General features: G+C 43.2%; 1 protein-coding gene across 2 annotated transcripts in view; it reads right to left on the reverse strand.

The window, feature by feature from the left end:
• Positions 1 to 4,474: 4,474 nt before the first annotated feature.
• The window catches only part of LOC309385100 (uncharacterized protein), a 28,177-nt gene continuing 10,149 nt past the window's right edge, over positions 4,475 to 22,502 (reverse strand). For both annotated transcript variants that reach the window (XM_081939198.1, XM_081939199.1), the window contains exons 3-9: positions 20,672 to 20,694; positions 17,727 to 17,815; positions 16,960 to 17,058; positions 14,553 to 14,657; positions 10,149 to 10,327; positions 8,661 to 8,764; positions 4,475 to 5,950 (exon numbers count right to left, since the gene is read on the reverse strand). In XM_081939198.1, coding sequence (XP_081795324.1) covers positions 5,815 to 5,950; positions 8,661 to 8,764; positions 10,149 to 10,327; positions 14,553 to 14,657; positions 16,960 to 17,058; positions 17,727 to 17,815; positions 20,672 to 20,694 — 735 coding nt within the window. In that variant the 3' untranslated portion in view covers positions 4,475 to 5,814. The remainder of the gene's footprint in view (positions 5,951 to 8,660; positions 8,765 to 10,148; positions 10,328 to 14,552; positions 14,658 to 16,959; positions 17,059 to 17,726; positions 17,816 to 20,671; positions 20,695 to 22,502) is intronic.

Below are 22,502 nucleotides of genomic sequence, written 5' to 3' on the forward strand. Positions count from 1 at the left end.
GCTAGAGAGGGAGAGAAAGAGAGAAACACAGTAGGTAGGTAGGGAGAGAGAGAGAGTAGTTAGTTAGTTAGTTAGTTAGTTAGGTAGGTAGGTAGGTAGATAAAAGGATAGAGAGAGAGAGAAATAGAGAGAGAGAGAGAGAGAGAGAGAGAGAGAAATACAGTAGGTAGGTAGGGAGAGTGAGAGAGTAGCTAGGTAGGTAGATAGAGGGATAGAGAGAGATAAAGAAGTACAGTAAGTAGGTAGGGAGAGAGAGTGAGTGTGTAGATAGGGAGGTAGGAAGGAAGGTAGGCAGGTAGAGGGAGAGAGAGAGAGAGAAATAGAGAGAGAGAGAGAGAGAGAGAGAGAGAGAGAGAGAGAGAGAGAGAGAGAGAGAGAGAGAGAGAAATAGAGTAGGTAGGTAGGGAGAGAGAGAGTGTGTGTAGGTAGGTATGTAGGTAGAGGGATAGAGAGAGAGAGAGAGAGAGAAATACAGTAGGTAGGTAGGGGGAGAGAGAGAGTAGGTAAGTAGGTAGATGTTTCCAGGTGTATTTATCCATGTGCTGGAGAAGGAAATCGCTGTCAATCTGCAGCATCTAAGACTTTGTTTCTGCTGGCACAGCACTTGATCAATCTAATTCTCATCAATCTATTAAAGAGCTTTCCAAAAAGAAAAAAAAAGTTTTTGCACTCTGCAAACCTCCCAGAAATGGCCCGTTTTTCATGAAAACGGGCCCGTTTTTTTAAAAAAAGGCATGAATAGCCTTGGGGGGCTTGCAGAGTGCTCTTGAGGGGGGGGTCAAAAACAAGCAAAAAATGGCCTGTTTGTCACAAAAACGGGTCCGTTTTTTGTCAAATAAATTGCATGCATAGCCTTATGGAGGCTTATAGAGCGCTGCTGGAGGCTGGGTGGGGGGCAAAAAACGGCCTGTTTTTTGCTCATTTCTGCCCTCCCCAGCCCCCAGGAGCTCTCTGAAAGCCTCCATAAGGGTATGCACGGCCATTTTGGTGAAGGGGGCCGGGGTTTAGGTGGCAAAAAATGCTGTATTCTATGTATAAGACGCACCCAGATTTTCAGCCTCTTTTTTGAGGAAAAAAGGTGCGACTTATACTCCGAAAAATACAGGTATGTGAAGCCCTCAATAGATCACAGTTCCACCACCTGTAGCTTAGCATGTGTAAAATACCCCTCTCATGTCAATGGCTAGCTTGATACATTAATCCCGGCTTAACATTTTGTAAGCTCAGGTGCTTGTGGTCTTATTAAATAGAATATTACTAAACTGATTAAAACGCACTTAGTTGGTTTTCCAGGATAAGTCCTGAATCATGGCTGATAAACCAAATGGCTGGATTCAGAGACCGTACTAAGCAGTGGTGAAAGCAGTGGTGTGAGCGCAGCTTGGTGGGCGTGGTGTGGCTGGTGGGCGTGGCTTGGTGGGCGTGGCAGGGGAAGGATACTGTGAAATCTCCATTCCTTCCCTATCAGCTGGGACTCGAGAGACAGAGAATAGATGGGGGCGGGGCCAGCCAGAGGTGGCATTTGCCGGCTCTCCGAACTACTCACAATTTCCGCTACCGGTTCTCCAGAACCTGTCAGAACCTGCTGGATTTCACTCCAAGTCAAAATCAAGCAAACTGTTGAGCGTTCATATCTGGGCAAAATCTATTCTGTGGTCATCTGAGTTTGGCAGCCCAGCTATGACAGTTGTAAAGGTGCAAATCTAATTCATCAAACAATTCATCTAAGCTTCCACGCCTGTGGCATAAACCAAAATATTCTTCTAAAGATTTTCTACAAGTTTCCCCATTTGCATGATGATCATTTCAAGATACACCCTCTAAAAAGTTGCGATGGGATTTCTTTTGAGTGACCAAAGGGTGTCCCGTCTCTTACATTACCCCCCCCCCCAAAAGCAGCACTTACCGTATTTTTGGGAGTATAAGACACACCAATATTTTGAAGAGGCAAATTAAAAAATATATTTTTCCACTCTGCAGACCTCCCAAAAATGGCCTGTTTTTTGGCAAAAGTGGGCCCATTTTTTGTCAAAAAAGGGCATGCATAGCCTTTAGGAGCCTTACAGAGTACTCCTGGGGGTTGGGGGGGGGGAGTCAAAAACGAGCTAAAATCGGCCCATTTTTCACTCATATTTGCCCTCCCCAGCCCCCAGGAGCACTCTGGAAGCCTCCTGAAGGCTATGCATGGCCATTTTTGCAAAGGGGGCGGGGTTTCCAGAAGCAAAAATGCTGTATTCCGTGTATAAGATGCACCCAGATTTTCACCCTCTTTTTTGAGGGAAAAAGGTGCACCTTATACTCTGAAAAATATAGTAGCGTGAACAATGAGAATTAAAACAAGGTGTACCTTTAACAGTTTTTTTTTAAAAAATCCCATACAATACATTCATTTACTCCTTCCTGAATAGAGGTAATCCTCAAATTACAACCACAATTAAGCCCCAAATTTCTGTTGCTAAATGAGACAATTGCTAAGTAAGTTTTGCCCCATTTTACGACCCTTCTTGCCAGTTGTTAAGTGAATCACTGCAGTTGGTAACACATTTGTAAAGTGAATCTGGTTTCCCCATTGACTTTGCTTGTCCATCACAAAAGATGATCACAGGACCCCGGGACACTTCAGCGGTCATAAATACAATGCCAGTTGCCAAGCACCTAACGTGACCATGTCGGGATGCTGCAATGGCCATTATGTGCGAAAAACGGTCATAAGTCACTTGTCTCACTGCTGTTGTAACTTTGAACGATTCCTAAATGAACGGTTGTAAGTTGAGGACTGCCTGTAAAGATTTGTGATATGTCCTTTATCTTTTTAAAACCTAAAAAAACCCAAAATACCTTTGTACATTTAGCTAGCTTTTTTCCAAATGTTTTTTTAACAAGGTTGGGTCAATGGTTTTTCTACCAAGTATCGTTTTTTTCATCAGAGGCAATCTGGTATCCGTGTTTTTGTCTGTGTATGGAGATTCTTGGTCAACCAGGTTATGCTTGTCCCAAAGGTGCTTTTTCAAGAGACAACTGGATGAACTTTCTGGTTTTTCTTTGAAGGCGCTTCGCTTCTCATCCAAGAAGCAATCCAAGAAACATCCAGAGCTGAAGAAGCTTCTCGGATGAGAAGCAAAACCTCTTCAAAGAAAAATCAGCAAAACTAGTTCAGAGGTGGTATTCAGCAGGTTCTGACCAGTTCTGAAGAACCATTAGCAGAAATTTTGAGTAGTTCGGAGAACCGATAATATTTCTTCTGACTGGCCCTGCCCCCACTTGTTCTCTGCCTCCCAAGCCCCAGCTAATCGGGAGAAAATGGGGACTTTGCAGCAACCTTCCCTTGGATTGGGATGGGAATGGGGATTTTACAGTATTTTTCCCCTGCCACGCCCACCAAAGCCACGCCCACCAAGCCATGCCCACAGAACCGGAAGTAAAAACATTTGAATCCCACGACTGGTCCAGTTGCCTCTTGAAAAAACACACCTTTGGGTATATGTGTGTGCACGCGACAGTATGTGGTCTGTGGGCTTCAAGCAAAAGGGAGAAAAAGGTCAGAGCCAAACATAAGTAGGATTCACTGGGGAATTCTGGAAGTTGAAGTCCATACATCTTCAAGACACCAAGGTTGAGTAATACCGTATTAGGCCAACATATTCAAAGGTGATCCATCTTCCCTCCTGCCTTGACTCCATTTCTCTTTTGTGAGCTACAAAGATGAGGTACGCTCACCTGACGTCCACACCCTCTCCGTGCCACATATTTTCCTATTCAATAAGGCCCACAGGCTATCCTAAAACTGGAGTTGCTCCTTCCTGCTTAATGGGCAACCAACTTCTTCTGAAGAAAGATTGAGGCTGACTTGGTAGGGAGGCCATTATCAGCTCTCTTCTCCTTGGCAACGTTTGCATGTTGAATCATCTTGGGGTACCCGTATTTGCCAGAGTAACTGATACCCTCCCTATTGCAACTATGCGCTCAATGTCCGAATATGAGACAGGAACACCGCCTGCCAGACTGGCTTAAGCTTCTAGGAAATGTTCCCTCTGCTAGACTCAAAGGTTACTGAGCGAGAACACCGTCTGGTGCTCCGTTACCACTTCTCCGGCATTGCGAAACTGTTGTTCGCTTCGGCTGCTGCATTCTTACCATAGATCACATAGATTTCCCTCCCCAAGGGATATCGGTGTCTAAAGTAATGGGTTGGCAGAAAAGAGAAAGAGTTTCAGTTTCTATGCTCTGAACATAGAACAAGCTTCTATGTTCAGAACAAGAAGCAACGGATGGAAAGTTTCGGTCACCCTGATGTAAAAAAGAGGTTGAGACTCTAGAAAAAGTGCAGAGAAGAGCAACAAAGAGGATTAGAGGACTGGAGACTAAAACATATGAAGAACGGTTGCAGGAACTGGATATGTCTAGTTTAATAGAAAGAAGGACTAGGGGAGACATGATAGCAGTGTTCCAATATCTCAGGGGTTGCCACAAAGAAGAGGGAGTCAAGCTATTCTCCAAGGCACCTGAGTGTAGAACAAGAAGCAATGGGTGGAAACTAATCAAGGAGAGAAGCAACTTAGAACTGAGGAGAAACTTCCTGACAGTTAGAACTATTAATCAGTGGAACAATTTTCCTCCAGAAGTTGTGAATGCCCCAACACTGGAAGTTTTTAAGGGATTATCTGAAATGGTATATGCTTTCCTGCCAGAACAGGGGGTTGGACTAGAAGACCTCCAAGGTCTCTTCCAACTCTGCTGTTCTGTTAATTCTGTTACTTATGAAGGAGAGAACCAACCTAGAATAAAGGAGAGATTTCCTGGCAATTAATCAGTGGAACGATTTGCCTCCAGAAGTTGTGGGTGCTTCATCACCGGAGGTTTTAAAAAGAGACAATTCGTCTGAAATGGTGTAGGGTTTCCTGCCAGAGTAGAGGGTTGGTTTAGAAGACCTCCAAGGTTCCTTCCAGTTCTGTTATTCTATGTTTGATACTCCTTTGTGGAGAAGGGCAAAAGTCTTCTCCCTGCATGGAGAAGCTTGACTTGATTACTTGATGATTTACAATTCTCTGTTGCTGAAACATGAGGTCACTTCTGACGTTGGGGGCCCAAGTTTGAAACATCAGGATCATGAGATTTTACAATTAAGTGATTTCATGGATTTAAAGATTTTGAGCCTGTGGATGGGGTCATCCAATGTATTAAATTCCAAACAAACACGCAGTTCTAGGGCTTGGTAATCTAGTTCACACCACATGCAATGCTAACAGCTGGGTGTCCTACAACACACTGAATTACAATCCTGTTTTAGCCTAATCTGGCCACACAATTAATCAAAATTGGCCACACATTTACTCAAAGTTGACCTAGTGTTTTAGTGTTTTTCTTCTCCAAATCTGAATTGTTTTTAACTAAAGGGAAAAAAAAGTGAGGTAGCAGAGCACTCTCAATCCAGCTAGAGTGCATATGTGCCAAAACACACAGCATGAATATAATCTTAAAATAGACTTCTAATTTACTTGGGAGTAAAATCCCTCTAAATTCAAGGGGGGGAGTTTGTTCTCCCCAGAAAAAATGTATTTAGGATCCATATCGGGTGAAAAAAAACACCCTTAAAATGTATTTAACATCTTTTCTTACATCACTTTGATTTTTTTCCCCAGTCTAGTCAGGTTTTGCAGTTATACCCTGTAAAAAAACCCTTTATCTCCTGCATGGAAGAAAAAGGAAGTCCACCCACAGAAATGTATGGTGGTGTGTACACGCCCACAGACACCCACGAGCAGTGGCAACGAAGGGCTTTGACTTCTTTTTTGCACGGCAGGAATTCTTCAGCGGTCATGTCGCCCTGCAGAGTTTGTGGTTCATTAACCCTTTCAGGATGCACAGTCCTTTCTTCCTGGTGGCACAATTGGCGCTGCTCGCAGCTCTGTTCTTCAGATAAGCGCAGTCCCCGTCTCCCTCCACTTCGAAGCTGCAAAGCAATAGAAAGTGGCTGGCATTTGTAATTTTCATTGATCGATGCAGGGCAAAACATGATGTTTTCCTCTAAGGGAGGAATTTTATCTCTTTGGAATGCATTCATGCCTTTTGAAAATTCAGAGGGCAAATTTTACTTTTAGCATGCCTCTCTTTTAGGAGGTAGTTTACAAGGGTCTGTTCTGTAGGGAAGGGGTCCCCAAGACCCAGTCCGTGGACCGGCATTGGGCCACAGCATGCCAGAAACCAGGCCACGCACAAAGGGGAAACCACATCTGTTGGATTCAGGAAGCATGCAAAACCACACCCGCTCTGGTCCATGGGGAAAACCTCTCTCTGCAGAACCGGTCCCTGGTTCCCAAAAGGTTTGGGGCAGGGGTGAAATCCAGCAGGTTCTGACAGGTTCTGGAGAACCGGTGGCAGAAATTTTGAGTAGGTCAGAGAACTTGCAAATATCACCTCTAGCTGGCCCCAGAGTGGGATGGGAATGGAGATTTTGCAGTATCTTTCCCCTGCCACGCCCACCATGCCATACCATGCCCACCAAGCCACACCACGCCCACTAAGCCATGCCCGCAGAACCGGTAGTAAAAAAAATTGAATTTCACCACTGGTTTGGGGGCAGGGCCACTGCTGTAGGGCATGGACAATAATTGCTACTATTGAAGGGTGGGAGAGGATAGGGTGTGCGTGGCCTGGTTTCTGGCATGCTGTGGCCCAGTGCCGGTCCACGGACTGGGTCTTTGGGACCTCTTCCCTACAGAACAGATCCTTGTAAACTACCTCCTAAAAGAGGGGCATGCTAAAAGTAAAATTTGAATGTACTTGTTTTAATATGTCTGTTTTAGTGTTCTGGTCAAATACTGTAAACCACTGGGAGCATGCAAGGAACACGATGGTCTATCAGAATAGTAAAGTAAATGATTGGATGAGTGAGTGTCTCAACGTCGCTTTTTCTAAAAGGCAACTGGATTTTCTTGGGTTCACTCGCCCTCCCCTCCCCTTTGAAAACGTTTTGCTTCTCATCCCAGAAGCTTCTTCAGGTCTTCTTCTGAACTGTTCAGAACAGTTATCCAGAACTGAAGAAGCTTGTGGGATGAGAAGCGAAATGTTTTCCAAGAAAAAAAACGAGAATGTCCAGTTGTCTTTTGGAAAAGCACCTTTGGGACAACCATTTTATTTATATTTACTTTATTTATTTAGTTTGTCAAACATGTATGAGATAACAGGTATCAATATAAACATGGACATGAACACAGGAAATGGGTACAAATAAATGGGGACAGTAGGACAGGGACGGTAGGCACATTGGTGCACTTATGCACACCCCCTTTACGGACTTCTTAGGAATGGGGTGAGGTCCATGGTAGACAGTTTGAGATTGAAGCTATGAGGGTTTGAGGCTGTAACAACGGAGTCGGGTAGAGCATTCCAGGCGTTGACCACTCTGTTGCTGAAATCGTATTTTCTTCAATTGAGTTTGGAGCAGTTTACCTTAAGTTTGTATCTATTGTTTGCCCATGTATTACTGCGGTTGAAGCTGAAATAGTCATTGACAAGTAGGACGCTGTAGCAGACAATTTTGTGCACTACGCTTAGATCAGTCTGCAGGCGGCATAGTTCTAAGTTGTCTAAGCCCAAAATTTCAAGCCTGGTGGCATAAGGTATTCTATTGTGATTTGGATATTGTGATTTGGATGATTGAAAATCTCCATAGAGATTGAATGAATGAGTGAGTGAATGAATGAATGAATTCATGCACGTGGTGGGAATGCATGAAAGCCAGGGCTTTTTGGCATCAGATAAGAAAGTATTTGGAAAAGATGCTAAAACAAAGGATGGAGTTTGAGGCCAGAATTATTTTTATTAGGGATCACAAAAGAAAAATATGGCAAAAGTGGACTATATTTAGTGCTGCATATTTTAACAGTGGCAAGACTGGTTTTTGCACAAAAATGTTAAAACAAAGAGACTCCCTCGGAACAAGAAATAATAAATAAGATACTGACGTACGCAGAAATGGACAGACTGATTCTAGAGCTCAAAGGGCGAGGCAGAATATCATGAAATCTGAGATGATTAGAAATGAGGGGAAAAGGCCGGGACAGAAAAAACCAGACAAATTAAGAATGGGAAAATATGGTATGAAGAAGGTGTGATAGGTAGGAATTGGGTATGTATTTGTATGGTTAGTAATTATATAAAAGAAAGGATCAATGGACAGATAACCTGACTGATTATACATACCTATGAAATGAATATAAAGTATAACCCTTGTAAGATCCAAACACTACATGGAAATGTTTATGCCAGAAATGTTGCACTATGTGCAATGTTTTAATGTTCATCTAATAAAAAACTTTTGTTTAAAAAAAGAATGAATGAATGAGGCAAACACAGTTGGACCCAATCTAAATTTCCATTTGTATCTTTGAAACTATTCCATTTTCTCCCTCCTTCCAGTTTACATGTCATTCCAATCCAGAGCCTCTGAACTGTTTGCAAAAGACCAGATGTTGGCTGAGACAGTTACAGATCTTTTATAACGTCTAACCGCATGTGTTTATGCTTGCTGGTTACTATGATCTTTCCTCTCCTCCCCCACTCCCCCAAACATCTGCCTAAAGAGCCATATTTATAATGATTTGTTTTTGAGACTTAATAGAAGCGATGGTCTTGAGCATCCAATGGAAGGAAGAACTTACAGGTTTTTGGATAGAGTCCCATCTGGCCATTTCCATCTGTCTTCAGAGCTTCTGTGGAGGCCAATCCAGTGGTTAATGGGCTCTCTGACATTCATGGCACCAATCTATTCGTTTTTTTAAGTTAAAAAGGAAAAGAAAAGAAAAAACCTATGGGTTTCAGAACATTTTGGAAATTGAGTTCTGCACTCCACAGAGGGACATAAGTGCCTCTAGCATCATCACTCTTCATACATGTGTGTGTACATACACATAACAGAATAACAGAGTTGGAAGGGATCTTGTTGGTCATCTAGTCCAACCCCCCACCCCCACTCAAACAGGAGACCCTGCCTATACCATTACTGACAGATGGCAGTCTAATCTCTTCTTGAAAGCTTCCAGTGTTGGAACATTCACAACTTCTGGAGGCCAGTTATTCCATTGATCAATTGTTCTGACTGTCAGGAAATTTCTCCTCAGTTCTAAGTTGCTTCTCTCCTTGATTAGTTTCCACCCATTGCTTCTTGTTCTACCCTCAGGTGCTTTGGAGAATAGTTTGACTCCCTCTTCTTTGTGGCAGCCCCTGAGCCTGAGATATCAGAACACTGCTATCATGTCACTTCTAGTCAGTGGTGAAATTCAATTTTTTTTTACTCCTGGGGTGGGTGGTGGCATGGCTTGGTGGGCGTGGCAGGGGAAGGATGCTGCAAAATCTCCATTCCCACCCCACTCTGGGGCCAGCCGGAGGTGGCATTTGCCGGTTCTCTGAACTATTCAAAATTTCCGCTATCAGTTTTACAAACAACTCAAAATTTCCGCTACCGGTTCTCCAGAACCTGTCAGAACCTGCTGGATTTCACCCCTGTCTCTAGTCCTTCTTTTCATCAAACTAGACATACCCAATTCCAGCAACTGTTCTTCATGTGTTTTAGCCTCTAGTCCCCTAATCATCTTTGTTGCTCTCCTCTGCACTTTTTCTAGAGTCTCCACATCTTTTCTATAGTGTGGTGACCAAAACTGAATGCAGTATTCCAAGTGTGGTCTTACTAAGGCATTATAGAGTGGTATTAGTACCTCACTTGACCTCGATTGAATCCCTCTATTCATACAGTTTAGGATTGCATTGGCTTTTTTGGCTGCCTAAGTGTAGGACTTTAATTTTCTCTGCATTGAATTTCATTCTGTTAGATAGGGCCCAGTGTTCAAGTCTGCCAAGATCCATCTGATCCTATCATCTAGGTAGGGTATTGGCTATTCCTTCCAACAAGTCTTATCACATGTTCACATTCTGCAGAAAATCCAGTATCTGGATTGCTTGAATTACACCCTCTGCTTCGGGCTACAGAGAATAAAGCCACATTTCAACACTGGAAAGAGATTTAAATCCCACAAGCATCCTGGAGATAGAATGCCAGGTTCTTATTGCATAAAACAGTGAAAGAGTAGGCACTGGGCAGGACTGCTTGAGTACAACGGCAGACAACAATTTTGACAAGACTCTTCTCTTACCAGTTTCTCTAGATCCTCCAAAACAGCCAAGGTGGCGCCAAGGGAGAGGCAGCGATTCTGAGTAGCATTCCATGTTTCTTGGCTTTCCAAAACATGGTAGCAGTTCCCTTGGGACATGTGCCAGCCCGGTGGGCAACAGGAAGTGGTGGCAGCAGCAGAAGGCAACTGAGGTTTAGCTTCTGTAAACACAAATTCACGTGATTTAACAGATTATTACCCTCAGTCCTTTATTTAGGAACAGAGGCGGGGAACTATATCACTTCTGGACTTCAACTCCCAGAATTCCTGAGCCAGCATGGAACTCAACTCCCAGAATTCCTCAGCACGGCTGGCTCAGGAATTCTGGGAGTTGAAGTCCACAAGACATAAAAGGGCCATCGTTTCCCACCCCTCATTTAGAAGGATGCTTCTCAACTGGGTGAATTTCTACGATAGGTGAATGAACTTCAGCTCCCAGAATTCCACATTCAACGTTGGCCACTGGTGAGAATTCTGGGAGTTGGTTCACATACCTGGTTCCTAAGCCTTTAGCAAAATTGCTAAATTTGGGAAACACTGATTTAGAAACACAGGATATAAAAGAGACAGTAGAAAAGGCTTCTGTTGTTTTGATGGTCTCCTTCACCTCTCCCCTAGGATGTTGAGCTCAATTTTTTCTGATTTGGTATCCTCCAAATGTTCTGGATCAAAATCTCCATAATTCCTAATCATGATTGGTGCTACAAGACATACGATCTTCCTGGGAATTTTAAAAAGTTGAAATATCTGGAGAAATATAATGCAATTGAAAAAAAGGATGTATTCATGGATTTTGATGTTGCCCTGATAACATTAATACGCAACAAGGTGGAAAGATGTCCTATCCTATGACATCATAGGATGCATTGTGATTGGCTGACGTGAGATACTCCATTTGCTGCCTCAACTGTCATTGAGTTTGTCTCCCCACCCACTTCGGGCCGTTTCCACCAATGAGCATTCAATCTAGTAATTATATCAAGCCTGTAGCAACTAAAAAGCATTTAATACTTTAATTACTAATTAAATTTAAATGTATTCAACACTAATTTAACTGTACATTAAAACACAGTAAAATGTCTAGTTGGAATATGTATTTATTTAATCAAAATTTGAGGCTGTCTGACTTTTGAATGACTCTAGATAACAAGTAATTAAAATAAAAATAAATAAAGACAATCCCTGTACATAGTCAGAAAGGGACAATTCTGAAAGCCTGAAATTTAAGAACCATATATATTTAGTCCTCAACTTACAACCACAACGGAGCCCAAAATTTCTGTTGCTAAGCGAAACAGTTGTTAATTGAATGTTGTCCCATTTTACGACCATTCTTGCCACAGTTGTTAAGTGAATCACTGCCATTGTTAAGTGAGTAATATGACTGTTAAGTGAACCTGGCTTCCCCATTGACTTTCCTTCTCAGAAGGTCACAAAAGGTGACCACATGACCCCGGGACACTGCAACTGTCATAAATATGAGACAGTGGCCAAGCCTCTGAATTTTGGTCATGTGACCATGTGGATAAATCATAAGTGTGAAAAACAATCACAAGTCACTTTTTTCAGTGCTGTTGTAATTTTGAACGGTCACTAAACAACGTCAAGGACTGCATGCATTTTCATTTCATTATTGCCTTACTATTTCCTTAAACAAATTTTTGATGGTTTGCAAACACATCAAGACAATTTTCCTTGCCTTGCCTTATCTGCATAATATATTTCCATTGTCCATCAGGCTGACTGTCCATTACACGAAACCCGTGATGGCGAACCTATGGCACGCGTGCCACAGGCGGCACACGGAGCCATATCGGTGGGCACGTGAGCTCAGCTCCGGCACACACCAGCTGATTTTCGGGTCTTCTGGGCCAAACAGAAGTCAGGAAACAGGCTGTTTTCAGCCTCCGGGGTGGTAGGGAACGCCATTTCCGCCCTCCCCGGGCTCCTAGAAAGGCTCTGGAGCCTGTGGAGAGCAAAAAACGACCTTCAGGACCAACCAAAAGTCAGCAAATGGGCCATTTCTGGCCTCCGGAGGGCCTCCAGGGGGTGGGGAGGTGTTTTCACCCTCCTCAGGCTCCTAGAAAGAGTCTGGAGCCTGTGGAGGGTGAAAAACCATGCCATTGCATGCCAAAAGTGGGGGTCGCATGCGGGGGAGTTGTGGCGCGCGCATACATGGGGGGCGGGCGCATAGAGTTATGGGTCCTTGAGAAAAAGCAACGGTCATAAGTATGAACCAGTTGCCACGGGCCTGAATTTTCATTACATGATGGTGGAGATGCTACAAAGGTTGTAAAACTGTGGAAAATAGGTCACTTTTTTCAGTGCCGTTGTAACTTTGAACGGTCACTAAGTGAACTGTTGTAAGTTGAGGACTACCTGTTTTTGAACACCAACATCTCTGTATATTTTGGAAGCGTGCAGCTATCTTTCCCCAAAACTGACCTCATGGGGGGGGGGCATACACCTTCAGAGCAAAAGACAAATAATTTTTTGCAGCAAATAAACAACCTGTCAGGCCTGCAGTCATATTCCTTTTAGGATCTTTGACCTGCCACACTTTCTATTATTTGTCTATGCTGTTTCATTAGTGGGGAATTGGGAGGGGGAATAGTAAGGAGCAGAATGTGTTGTTGTCATAATAAAACATTCCTTTCCAGAAGCCCAAGGTCATCTTTTGTCTCCGCACCTGACCGGAACTAGATGGATGGAAATGCCAGCGTGGCAGAGGAAGATTGGACCATGTGATGAACTTGTGGGTGAGGGGGCAAGATCATGAACTTTCAACTGGGTGGAAAACTCAGGAAGCTTTCAGATTCGGGTTTTCCACAGTTTGTACCAACATGTCTCTCTTATTAAATGGGAACTTTGCTGAAAGCTCTGCCTTGGACTCTGATTTAATTCTGGATGATATTTGGAACGCTGACCCAAACAAACAAACAAATATGTCAAATTAAGATCCTGGGAAGCTAGCAATAATAATTTGTATTTGGGACTCGATTTTACAAAAAAATAAATTAATCAGTTGCTGCAAAATTTTCATACCGGTAGTATGATTAAAGTGGATTTTAAGACCTCCTCCTTAGTAGTATAATTCTGGGCAGTTTTATTTTGATTAAACAGAGTCTTAGCCTCCCTTTCATGACCTTATGTTTGACATAGATGTCAGATAAAGAGACATGCCAGATAAATGGCTGCTGGAGCGAGCAATCTGCCTGGACAGGAATCATTACAGACGTCTTGCATTCTTTCCTTCCCAGTTATAAAAAATATTTATTTCAACGAGAATTTGCTGCCAAAAAAAAAAAAAAAAAGGCCGCATACACTCACTCTGATATTCCCCAAACTGTGTGCAGGGTTCAGGGATTCACTGTTACAGGAGGGAAGTCACCCCTCCTAGAAGCATGACATATTTTGAGAAACATTTTAAAAGGCAGAATATTATATTTCCCCTAAAAGAGAAATGGAATTCTTAAGGGAGACAGAAACTCAGGGCTTCCAAGAAAGCACACACAGAGAACTGATTCAGCCGGATTCATTAACTTCTGTATATACATAATAACAGCTGAATAAATGTACAACACCAGTTGTAGATTCTTTCAACATGGGAGAAGTTACAAGCAGAGCACAAGCAGGCGAGAACAATCTCATTTCAGAGTTCAGAGCAGACAAAGTACTTTCAGTTTCAATTCTCAGCACAGACTCAGATCAGTTTAAGCTCCCATTGGCTGATTTGGTAGCTATGCCTATTCATTGGCTGACCTTGTTACCATGTCTCTCCCAGTCATGAATATTCTAACAAGAGCCTCAGCTCCCTGCTCCCAGCAGATATTAGATGCCCATTGAGAAAGACTGGGCCAGCCTAGCTACAAAACAAAAGCTCCAGGGTGATGGGATTATCCTTCAGGCCAAAGCCACAATAGGAACTGCACAACAATTGCATCAGTCCAGCTTCAACCAAGCTTGACTCACAAAACCTATAAAAGGGGATCACATGACCCCAAGATGCCGCAATCGTCATAAATGTGAGTCAATTGCTAAGTATCTGAATTTTTATCCCAAAATGACCATGTGGGGGGGGGAATGCTGCAATGGTCGTAAGTGTGAAAAACGGTCATAAGCCACTTTTTCCAGCTACTGTAGGGCACTGTCCATAGGGTCTGAACCGAAGACATGGCTTCCTTGAACATTGGGCCTTCTTCTCATACTGATCTTGGATCCTTTTGTTAAGGGGCAGTGGATCCACGACTGGGGTGTTTACTTTCAAAGCCCTCAACTTACGATCGCTAAACAAATGGTTGTAAGTGGAGGACTACCTGTCTTAAATTATTCTAAAAAAGAATGAAACTTGGACAGATCAAGGTGGAACCCGAGCGTGTCACTCACTTGTAAAAACGAAGATGGTGGTTACCAAGCCCGCAATCTGAATGACAAATAGTATGAGGATAATCCAGATAATTGAGTTTTTGACCCTTGCGTTGGGTTGGGTGCCTACAAAGGGAAAGGTCAGGTGTCATTATAAGGTCATATGTCATTCTAATTTATTTTTATTGCATTTCTAAAAAGACCTTTCTTCCCAAAAAGCTTAGAAATGGTTTAGTGGATCCTGTTCTATCTTGGCAGCTGATAACACCCAGTTTCATGCCCCCTCAAAGCACCCATTACTGCAATTAAACATACCGTATTTTTCGGAGTATAAGACCTACAAAGATTTTGAAGACGAAAATTAAAAACAAGTTTTTGCACTCTGCAGACCTGCCAAAAACGATCCGTTTTTTGCGAAAACGGGCCCACGTTTTGTCAAAAAAAGAGGCATGTATAGCCTTTAGAAGGCTTGTAGAGTGCTCCTGGGGGCTTGGGGGGGGAGAAACGAGCAAAAAACACCCCTTTTGTTACTCATTTTTGCCCTCCCCAGCCCCCAGGAGCACTCTGGGTGCCTCCTAAAGGCTATGCACAACCATTTTTGCAAAGGGGGCAGGGTTTCGTATAAGATGCATCCAGATTTTCACCCTCTTTTTTGAGGGAAAAGGGTGCGTCTTATATTCCGAAAAATACAGTAGGTATAATCAGAAAGGTTTTCCTCCCTTTTTCTCCACTGTATTTAACAAACAGTTCTCAACAGCTCAAACGTTTGCGTTCTGCTTCATTAATCTAACCTGAGTTGGTTTAATGAAAAGGTTCTTCAAGGTGAGCTTTAGAATTGTATCTCTGCTAATTATTTCAGTAGGTCATCCTTGAGATCCAGACCACAAACCATAACTTCAAAGAGGCAGATAATTAAACAGAAGCTTCTAAATCACTGGGGAGGCTTGTTTTGCTCCAGATGTGGCTAAAGTAAGATTCCCAGCATGTCTCGCCATGGCCTGGCTATCTGTGGCTGCCCAGAGATAACGGTGAGCATCTGGAATCTGCTTGTAAAAGGTGCCCCAGTCGCCTCAGTGATGTGACACGCCCTGTCATCATCATCTTCTTATTTTAACCACCCCACAATCCCTTGCAGGGTGGAGTCTGGGCAACTGAATGGAACTGAGGGTTTACTGGCCGGATGCCCTTCCTGTTGCCAATGCGGAGCTTTGTTCAGCAGCTATATTCTCACTGTGCACAGAGAGAAATATCTGCCTCTACCTAGGATCGAACCCACAGCCTCCTGATTGTGAGGCGAGAGCTCCACCTCTAGGCCACCACGCTACTTGATGTGACACATCCTGTGCTCATAAAATATTATGTGTCTATGGAGATTTTCAAATCATCCAGGTCATGGTTGCCCCAAAGGTGCTTTTGCTAAAAGGCAAGTGGACTTTCCTTGGGTTTTTTTTTTTTTTGGTTTGAAAACATTTCACTTCCCACCCAAGAAGCTTCTTCGGTTCTAATTGACTGATGGGAATTGAAAAGATTTATATTGTTTGCAGACATCTGGTTGTTAACTCTCTGAGAGTCATTGACACCACTTGAGGGGGAGGGGTGTTATCTGTATCCTCAGAGTCACCTGAGTCAAAGTGTGTAAATGAGCGTGGAGCGTTCTTGTGACCCCTAAAAGGACATGGTTTCACACCACTTTACACTTCCGATTCGGCCTAGATTAGTTCCCTTTCAAAATATACAAGTTCCTCAAATGGCAAACAAATAAGGAAGAATATATTATGTGGAAAGAACTTCTCGAAGGGCTTCTGTTAGCACCCGCATGGAACTACAGCATATACAATAATGGCAAATAAGAGTAAAACAGGGGTCCCCAAGCCCCCTGGTCTGTGGACCAGCACTAGGCCATAGCATGCCAGAAACTGGGGTGCACAAACAAGTGAAGTCCCATCTGTGGGATATAGGCAGCATGCAAAACTACACTCCCTTTGGTCTGTGGAAAAATCTCTCTCCTCGGAACTGGTCCCCGGTGCCCCAAAGTTTGGGGGCCGTTGGCATAGAAATATCATTTCTCAATCTCAGCAGCTTCAAGATATCTGGACTTCAACTCCCAGAATTCCCCATAACTGCCTGGGGAATTCTGGGCGTTGAAGTTCACACATCTTCAACTTACTGAGGAAGAGCTCCAGCACCTTGGAGAGCTCCAGTTCAGAAAGCTTGTTCCATGGAATTTGTCACTCAATGGAGTCATTCAAGCTTCCATCAACAATCAATCATGCTGGGGGCACAGATTGTCTAAGTGTGTATTCAGAAGAAAAACTCTTAGTTCAGGGCCATCTTTCCTCTTGCCTGACTAGCCTCCCGGGATCCAAACAGAGAAATCGTCTCCTTGCAATTCAGAGGAATATCCCGTCATGCCAAAGTGCCCGTTTACCTGCTTCCTTCTTTTCTTCCAAGATGAAGTCCACACACTGCTCAAGAGCTGCATCCTTATTACCTTTGTTGTCATCTTCAATCCCATTGGTTGCTCCTCCTTGGAAAAATAAACCACAATTAGATACCAATTCTACCTAAGGCAGCGATGGCAAACCTTTTCGGCACCTAGTGCCAAAAAGGTCGTGCATAAATGTTGCTTGCGCACGTGCCCGTTCATTGAGGCTGCGCTCCAGAAAAGCCAAACATTTGGGTCCAAGCACGCATGTGTGCCTGACAATCAGCTGGCCAGCGCACATACCCAGGCCAGTTTTCGGTACTGACGCACGTGTGAAGGGATCGCTCTCCGTAAAAGTCAAACATCTGGGTTCTAGCGTGCATGCCCACCCAATGATCAGTTGGCCAGTGCGCATGCGCAGGCTGCTTTTTGGCACTTCCTCATTCATGAAGGGCAGCTGATCATCAGGCATACATGCACGCCAAAAACTCGGAAGACGAATAGGCAAGGCTGCACATGCCGGCCAACTTGGCTTCATGGACATAAGGCAACAGAAAGCTTCTCTCATCTTGACTCTTGCAAATTCTATCGCAGTGCCATAGGTAAGCAGGGAGAGACTAATTGGGAAGTGGGGAAATTCTTCTTACAGACAGTACTCAACTTATTTCTTTGAAACAGGTAGTCCTTGACTTATCACTATTTGGTTAGTGACCGCTCAAAGTTACCATGGCACCAGAAAAAAGTGACTTACAAACATTTTTCACCCTTACCTTTTTCTATGAAGTCTGCTGAGTCTATGTTTGAAAATTCTACAACGGAAGCCCCGGTTGGCTGGGATTTTGGAAAACCCTGTTTCCCTCTAGGGAGAGAGGAAATTCAGGAGATAAAGGATATATATGCAATGGAAGAAGATCAAAATAATAATAATTCTTTATTGTCAGTGCACAACGTATGTACAATGAGATTGGTTGAGCTCCCTCAACGCACTCCCCCAACACATTACAACTCACAGTGAAGACAAAGAGAAAAAAAATCCCTAACCCAATAAATCATATTAACAGACGCCCAGTCCCATTACACCAGTGTGAACATGTTACACGTTGCGCTGGCCCTGCAAGTCCATCATACTACGTAGTTATGATGTTACTTCACATTCAAGAGTCTGACAGCCCATGGATAGAAACTGTTCTTTAGCCTGTTTGTGCGGTTGCCTATGCTTCTATATCTCCTTCCCATTTGTCTGAAGTGGTGTAAGGTTTCCTGCCTGAGCAGGGGGTTGGGCCAGAAGACCTCCAAGGTCCCTTCCAACTCTGTTATTCTATATTCTATTCTATTCTATTCAGTAGGAGGGTAAAGAAATGCTGACCAGGGTGTGAGTCATCCCTGAGGATTTTCCTCACTCTTCTAAGGCAGCGAGCCCTACCAAACATTTGCCTTTGGCCATGATAGACTGTAGACTAGAACCAGGGGTGAGTTCCTGCCAGTTCTAACCTCTTCTATAGAAGAGGTTCCACAAATCTACAGTGCCGTTTAGAACCGGTTCCAGCTCCCTCCCTTCGCCCGTCCGCACATCATCAAGATGAAGAGCAAGAGGAGGAATTCTGGGAGTTGAAGTCCACAAGTCTTAAAGCTGTCAAGTTTGAACACTCCTGGGAGTTTTTTCTAAAGGGTTAGGGGTGCAAGGGTCTTGTAACTTGACAGCTTTAAGACTTCCACACTTCAATGCCAGAGTTTCTGAGCCAACATTTTGGTTGCTTAGCAAGAGCATTGTTAAGTGAGTTTCACCACATTTTACAAGTTATATGGCTGGCAAGCCACTCCCACCCGGTCACATGGCCAGCAAGCCACTCCCACAAAGCAGGCCACACCTACAGAAGAGGTTCTAAAAAATTTTGAAATCCACCACTGACTAGAACATAATGCAAGTTTTCGAATAAACTGTATTCACAAAAGGTAGCGTTAGAAATACAGGTGGTACTCGACTTACACCAGTTCACTTAGTGACCTTTCAAAATTACGATGGCTCTGAAAAATTTGACTTACGGCTATTTTTCACAAGTACGGCCTTTGTAACATCCCCAGTTGTCAAATTCAGATGCTTGGCAACTGGTTCATACATGACCCTTGCTGTGTTCCAAGGTCACCTGGTCCCCCTTTTGTGACCTTCTGACAGGCGAAATCAAAGAGGAAGCCAGATTCGCTTAACAACCGTGTGGCTAACTTATCAACTGCAGTGATTACTTAACAACAGTGGCAAGAAAAGTTGTAAAATGGGGCAAAACTCACTTAACAAACATCTCACTCAGAAACAGAAATGTTAAGCTCAATTGCAGTCATAAGTCAAGGACTATCTGCATTATCTAAAACATCCTGTCAGTAACATGGCAATCAGGGACTATAAGTAAATAATCTCCATGTTAATACAGCAGCATCAAGAAATTTTTTAAAAGTATCAAAATGGCTTTCTTGATTGAGTTTAGGTCCTGGTTATTTCAGACTTCAGTGTCCCAAAGGTGCTTTTTCAGGAGGCAACTGGACTTTCTTGTTTTTTCCTTGAAAACATTTCACTTCCCATCCAAGAAGCTTCTTCAGTTCTGACAGGCTAGTGTGGAATGGAAGGATTTATACTCCTTGCAGACAGCTGGGTCACCTGAATAATGCTCTGGTTCCAGGATGCAAATGTCCAGCTGTCTGCAAGGAATATAAATCCTTCCATTCCCCACCATCCAGTCAGAGCTGAAGAAGAGTGCAGAGAAGAGCAAGAAAGATGATTAGGGGACTGGAGGCTAAAACATATGAAGAACAATTGCAGGATCTGGGTATGTCTAGTTTAATGAAAAGAAGGAGTAGGGGAGACATGGTAGCAGTCTTCCAATATCTCAGGGATTGCCCCAAAGAAGAGGGAGTCAAGCTATTGTTCAAAGTATCTGAGGGCAGGACAAGAAGCAAAGGGTGAAAACTAATCAAGGAGAGAAGCAACCTAGAACTAAGGAGAAATTTCCTAAGACGATTAATCAGTGGAACAACTTGCTTCCAGAAGTTGTGAATGCTCCAACACTGGATTTTTAAAAGAAGATATTGGATAACCATTTGTCTGAAGTGGTGTAGGGTTTCCTGCCTAAGCAGGAAGTTGAACTAGAAGACCTCCAAGGTCCCTTCAAACTCTGTTATTCTAAGCTTCTTGGATAAGAAGCAAAATGTCTTCAAAGAAAAAAAAAAGAAAGTCCAGTTGCCTCCTGAAAAAGCACCTTTAGGACAACCATGACCTGGATGACTGAGAATCTCTACAGACTTTCAGACTTCAGATCCATATTGTTTCCTTGGTAACAACACAGAAGTGGATTGATTACTACCCTTCACCCTAAGAAGGATTTTTCTTCATCAACTTCCCAAACTAACTCAGACTTCTCATTTGGATACTAAGCAGATCTGACTCTATCTGGTTTCCCTGGTCAGAAGCAGTTGGCCAAAAATTGTCACAGGCTGGGAACTCTTAGCTCTAGAGATGGAAAGTGACACCATAAAAGAGGCAGGCTGGTTTTGTTGGACCTGGAGCGAGGTAAGATCTTCTATGAGCTACCATTGGCTGGAACCAATGAGATCCATCCATTTGCTGCAGGTCAAGATTTGACCGTCTCAAAGGGTGGAGCGAACTTCGAGATGAATGGCATACAAGTCAAACAAACATATTGGTTCATCAGCAGGAAACACTTACCCATTCAAGACATTTCCAGTAGCCTAGACAAAAAAGAAGGAGATAAAGTATTACAGGATGCCTTGAATTTTTCCTTTGCAAAAAAGTTCAATAGGAGGCAATTGTCACCATATTAATAGATATGTCAGCCAGTTTGATCTAGTGGTCACTAAGGCATCAAGGCCAGCCCTGCTTTAAGCATGGAAAACTAGTTGGATGATTTGAATATGAGCCAGCAGTGTGCAGCAGCTGCCAAAAAAGCCAACACAGTTCTAGGCTGCATCAACAGAGGGATAGAATCAAGATCACGTGAAGTGTTAATGCCACTTTATAAGGCCTTGGTAAGGCCACACTTGGAATACTGCATTCAGTTCTGGTCGCCACGATGTAGAAAAGATGTGGAGACTCTAGAAAGAGTGCAGAGTAGAGCAACAAAGATGATTAGGGGACTGGAGACTAAAACATATGAAGAACGGTTGCAGGAACTGGCTATGTCTAGTTTAATGAAAAGAAGGACTAGGGGAGACATGATAGCAGTCTTCCAATATCTCAGGGGTTGCCACAAAGAAGAGGGAGTCAAACTATTCTCCACGGCACCTGAGGGTAGAACAAGAAGCAATGGGTGGAAACTAATCAAGGAGAGAAGCCACTTAGAACTGAGGAGAAACTTCCTGACAGTTAGAACAATTAATCAGTGGAACAGCTTGCCTCCAGAAGTTGTGAATGCCTCAACACTGGAAGTCTTTAAGAAGATGTTGGGTAGCCATTTGTCTGAAGTGATGTAGGGTTTCCTGCCTAGGCAGGGGGTTGGACTAGAAGACCTCCAAGGTCCCTTCCAACTCTGCTATTGTATTGTATTGTATTGTTGGCTCACTCACTCTCTCAGCCCAGGCCCCTTCACAGAGGTGTTGTTGTGGGGAAAATAGAAGGAAAGTCGGGTATGTTCTCCATCTTGAGTTACTTATAAAATTAATAATGGTAGAATAGAAATTATATATATATATAATATAATAATTTAGATATTTTTAAATCCTGGACTTTGGATACAGAATGATACAATACTGTACCATATTACATATTATGTTAATGTATGGTATGATATGGTATGGTATAAAAAGGTAAAGGTTCCCCTTGCACATATCTGCTAGCCATTCCTGACTCTAGGGGGCGGTATTTATCTCTGTTTCAAAGCCAAAGAGCCAGCACTGTCCGAAGAGTCTCCGTGGTCATGTGGCTGGCATGACTAAATGCCAAAGAAGCATGCTGTTACCTTCCCACCAAAGGTGGTCCCTATTTTTCTACTTGCATCTTTACATGCTTTCGAACTGCTAGGTTGGCAGAAGCTGGGACAATTAACGGGAGCTCACTCTGTTATGCGGTGCTAGGGATTCGAACCACTGAACTGCCGACCTTTCGATCAACAAGCTTAGCTCCTTAGTCACTGAGCCACTGCATCCCTCAGATGGGATGGGATGGGATGACATTATTGTATTGTATTGTATTGTATTGTATTGTATTGTATTGTATTGTATTGTATTGCATTGCATTGCATTGCATTGCATTGCATTGCATTGCATTGCATTATTGCATTGCATTGCATTGCATTATTGCATTGCATTGCATTGCATTATTGCATTGCATTGCATTGCATTATTGCATTGCATTGCATTGCACTGCACTGCACTGCACTGTATTGTAACCATATTTGGGGGTGAGAAGAACTTTGGTGCAAAATTTCTTTGGTGCAGAAAATTTAAACTCCCTCATTTCCCATGCTAATTTTAAGTCAAATATTTCTGCAGTTGCTGTGGCTGGGAGGTACTTCATTTAATCTTTTGACATTTGATATCCA

This window comes from Natrix helvetica (genome assembly GCF_964273705.1).
Source record: "Natrix helvetica genome assembly, chromosome: 1".
NCBI classification, from domain to species: Eukaryota; Metazoa; Chordata; class Lepidosauria; order Squamata; family Natricidae; genus Natrix; species Natrix helvetica.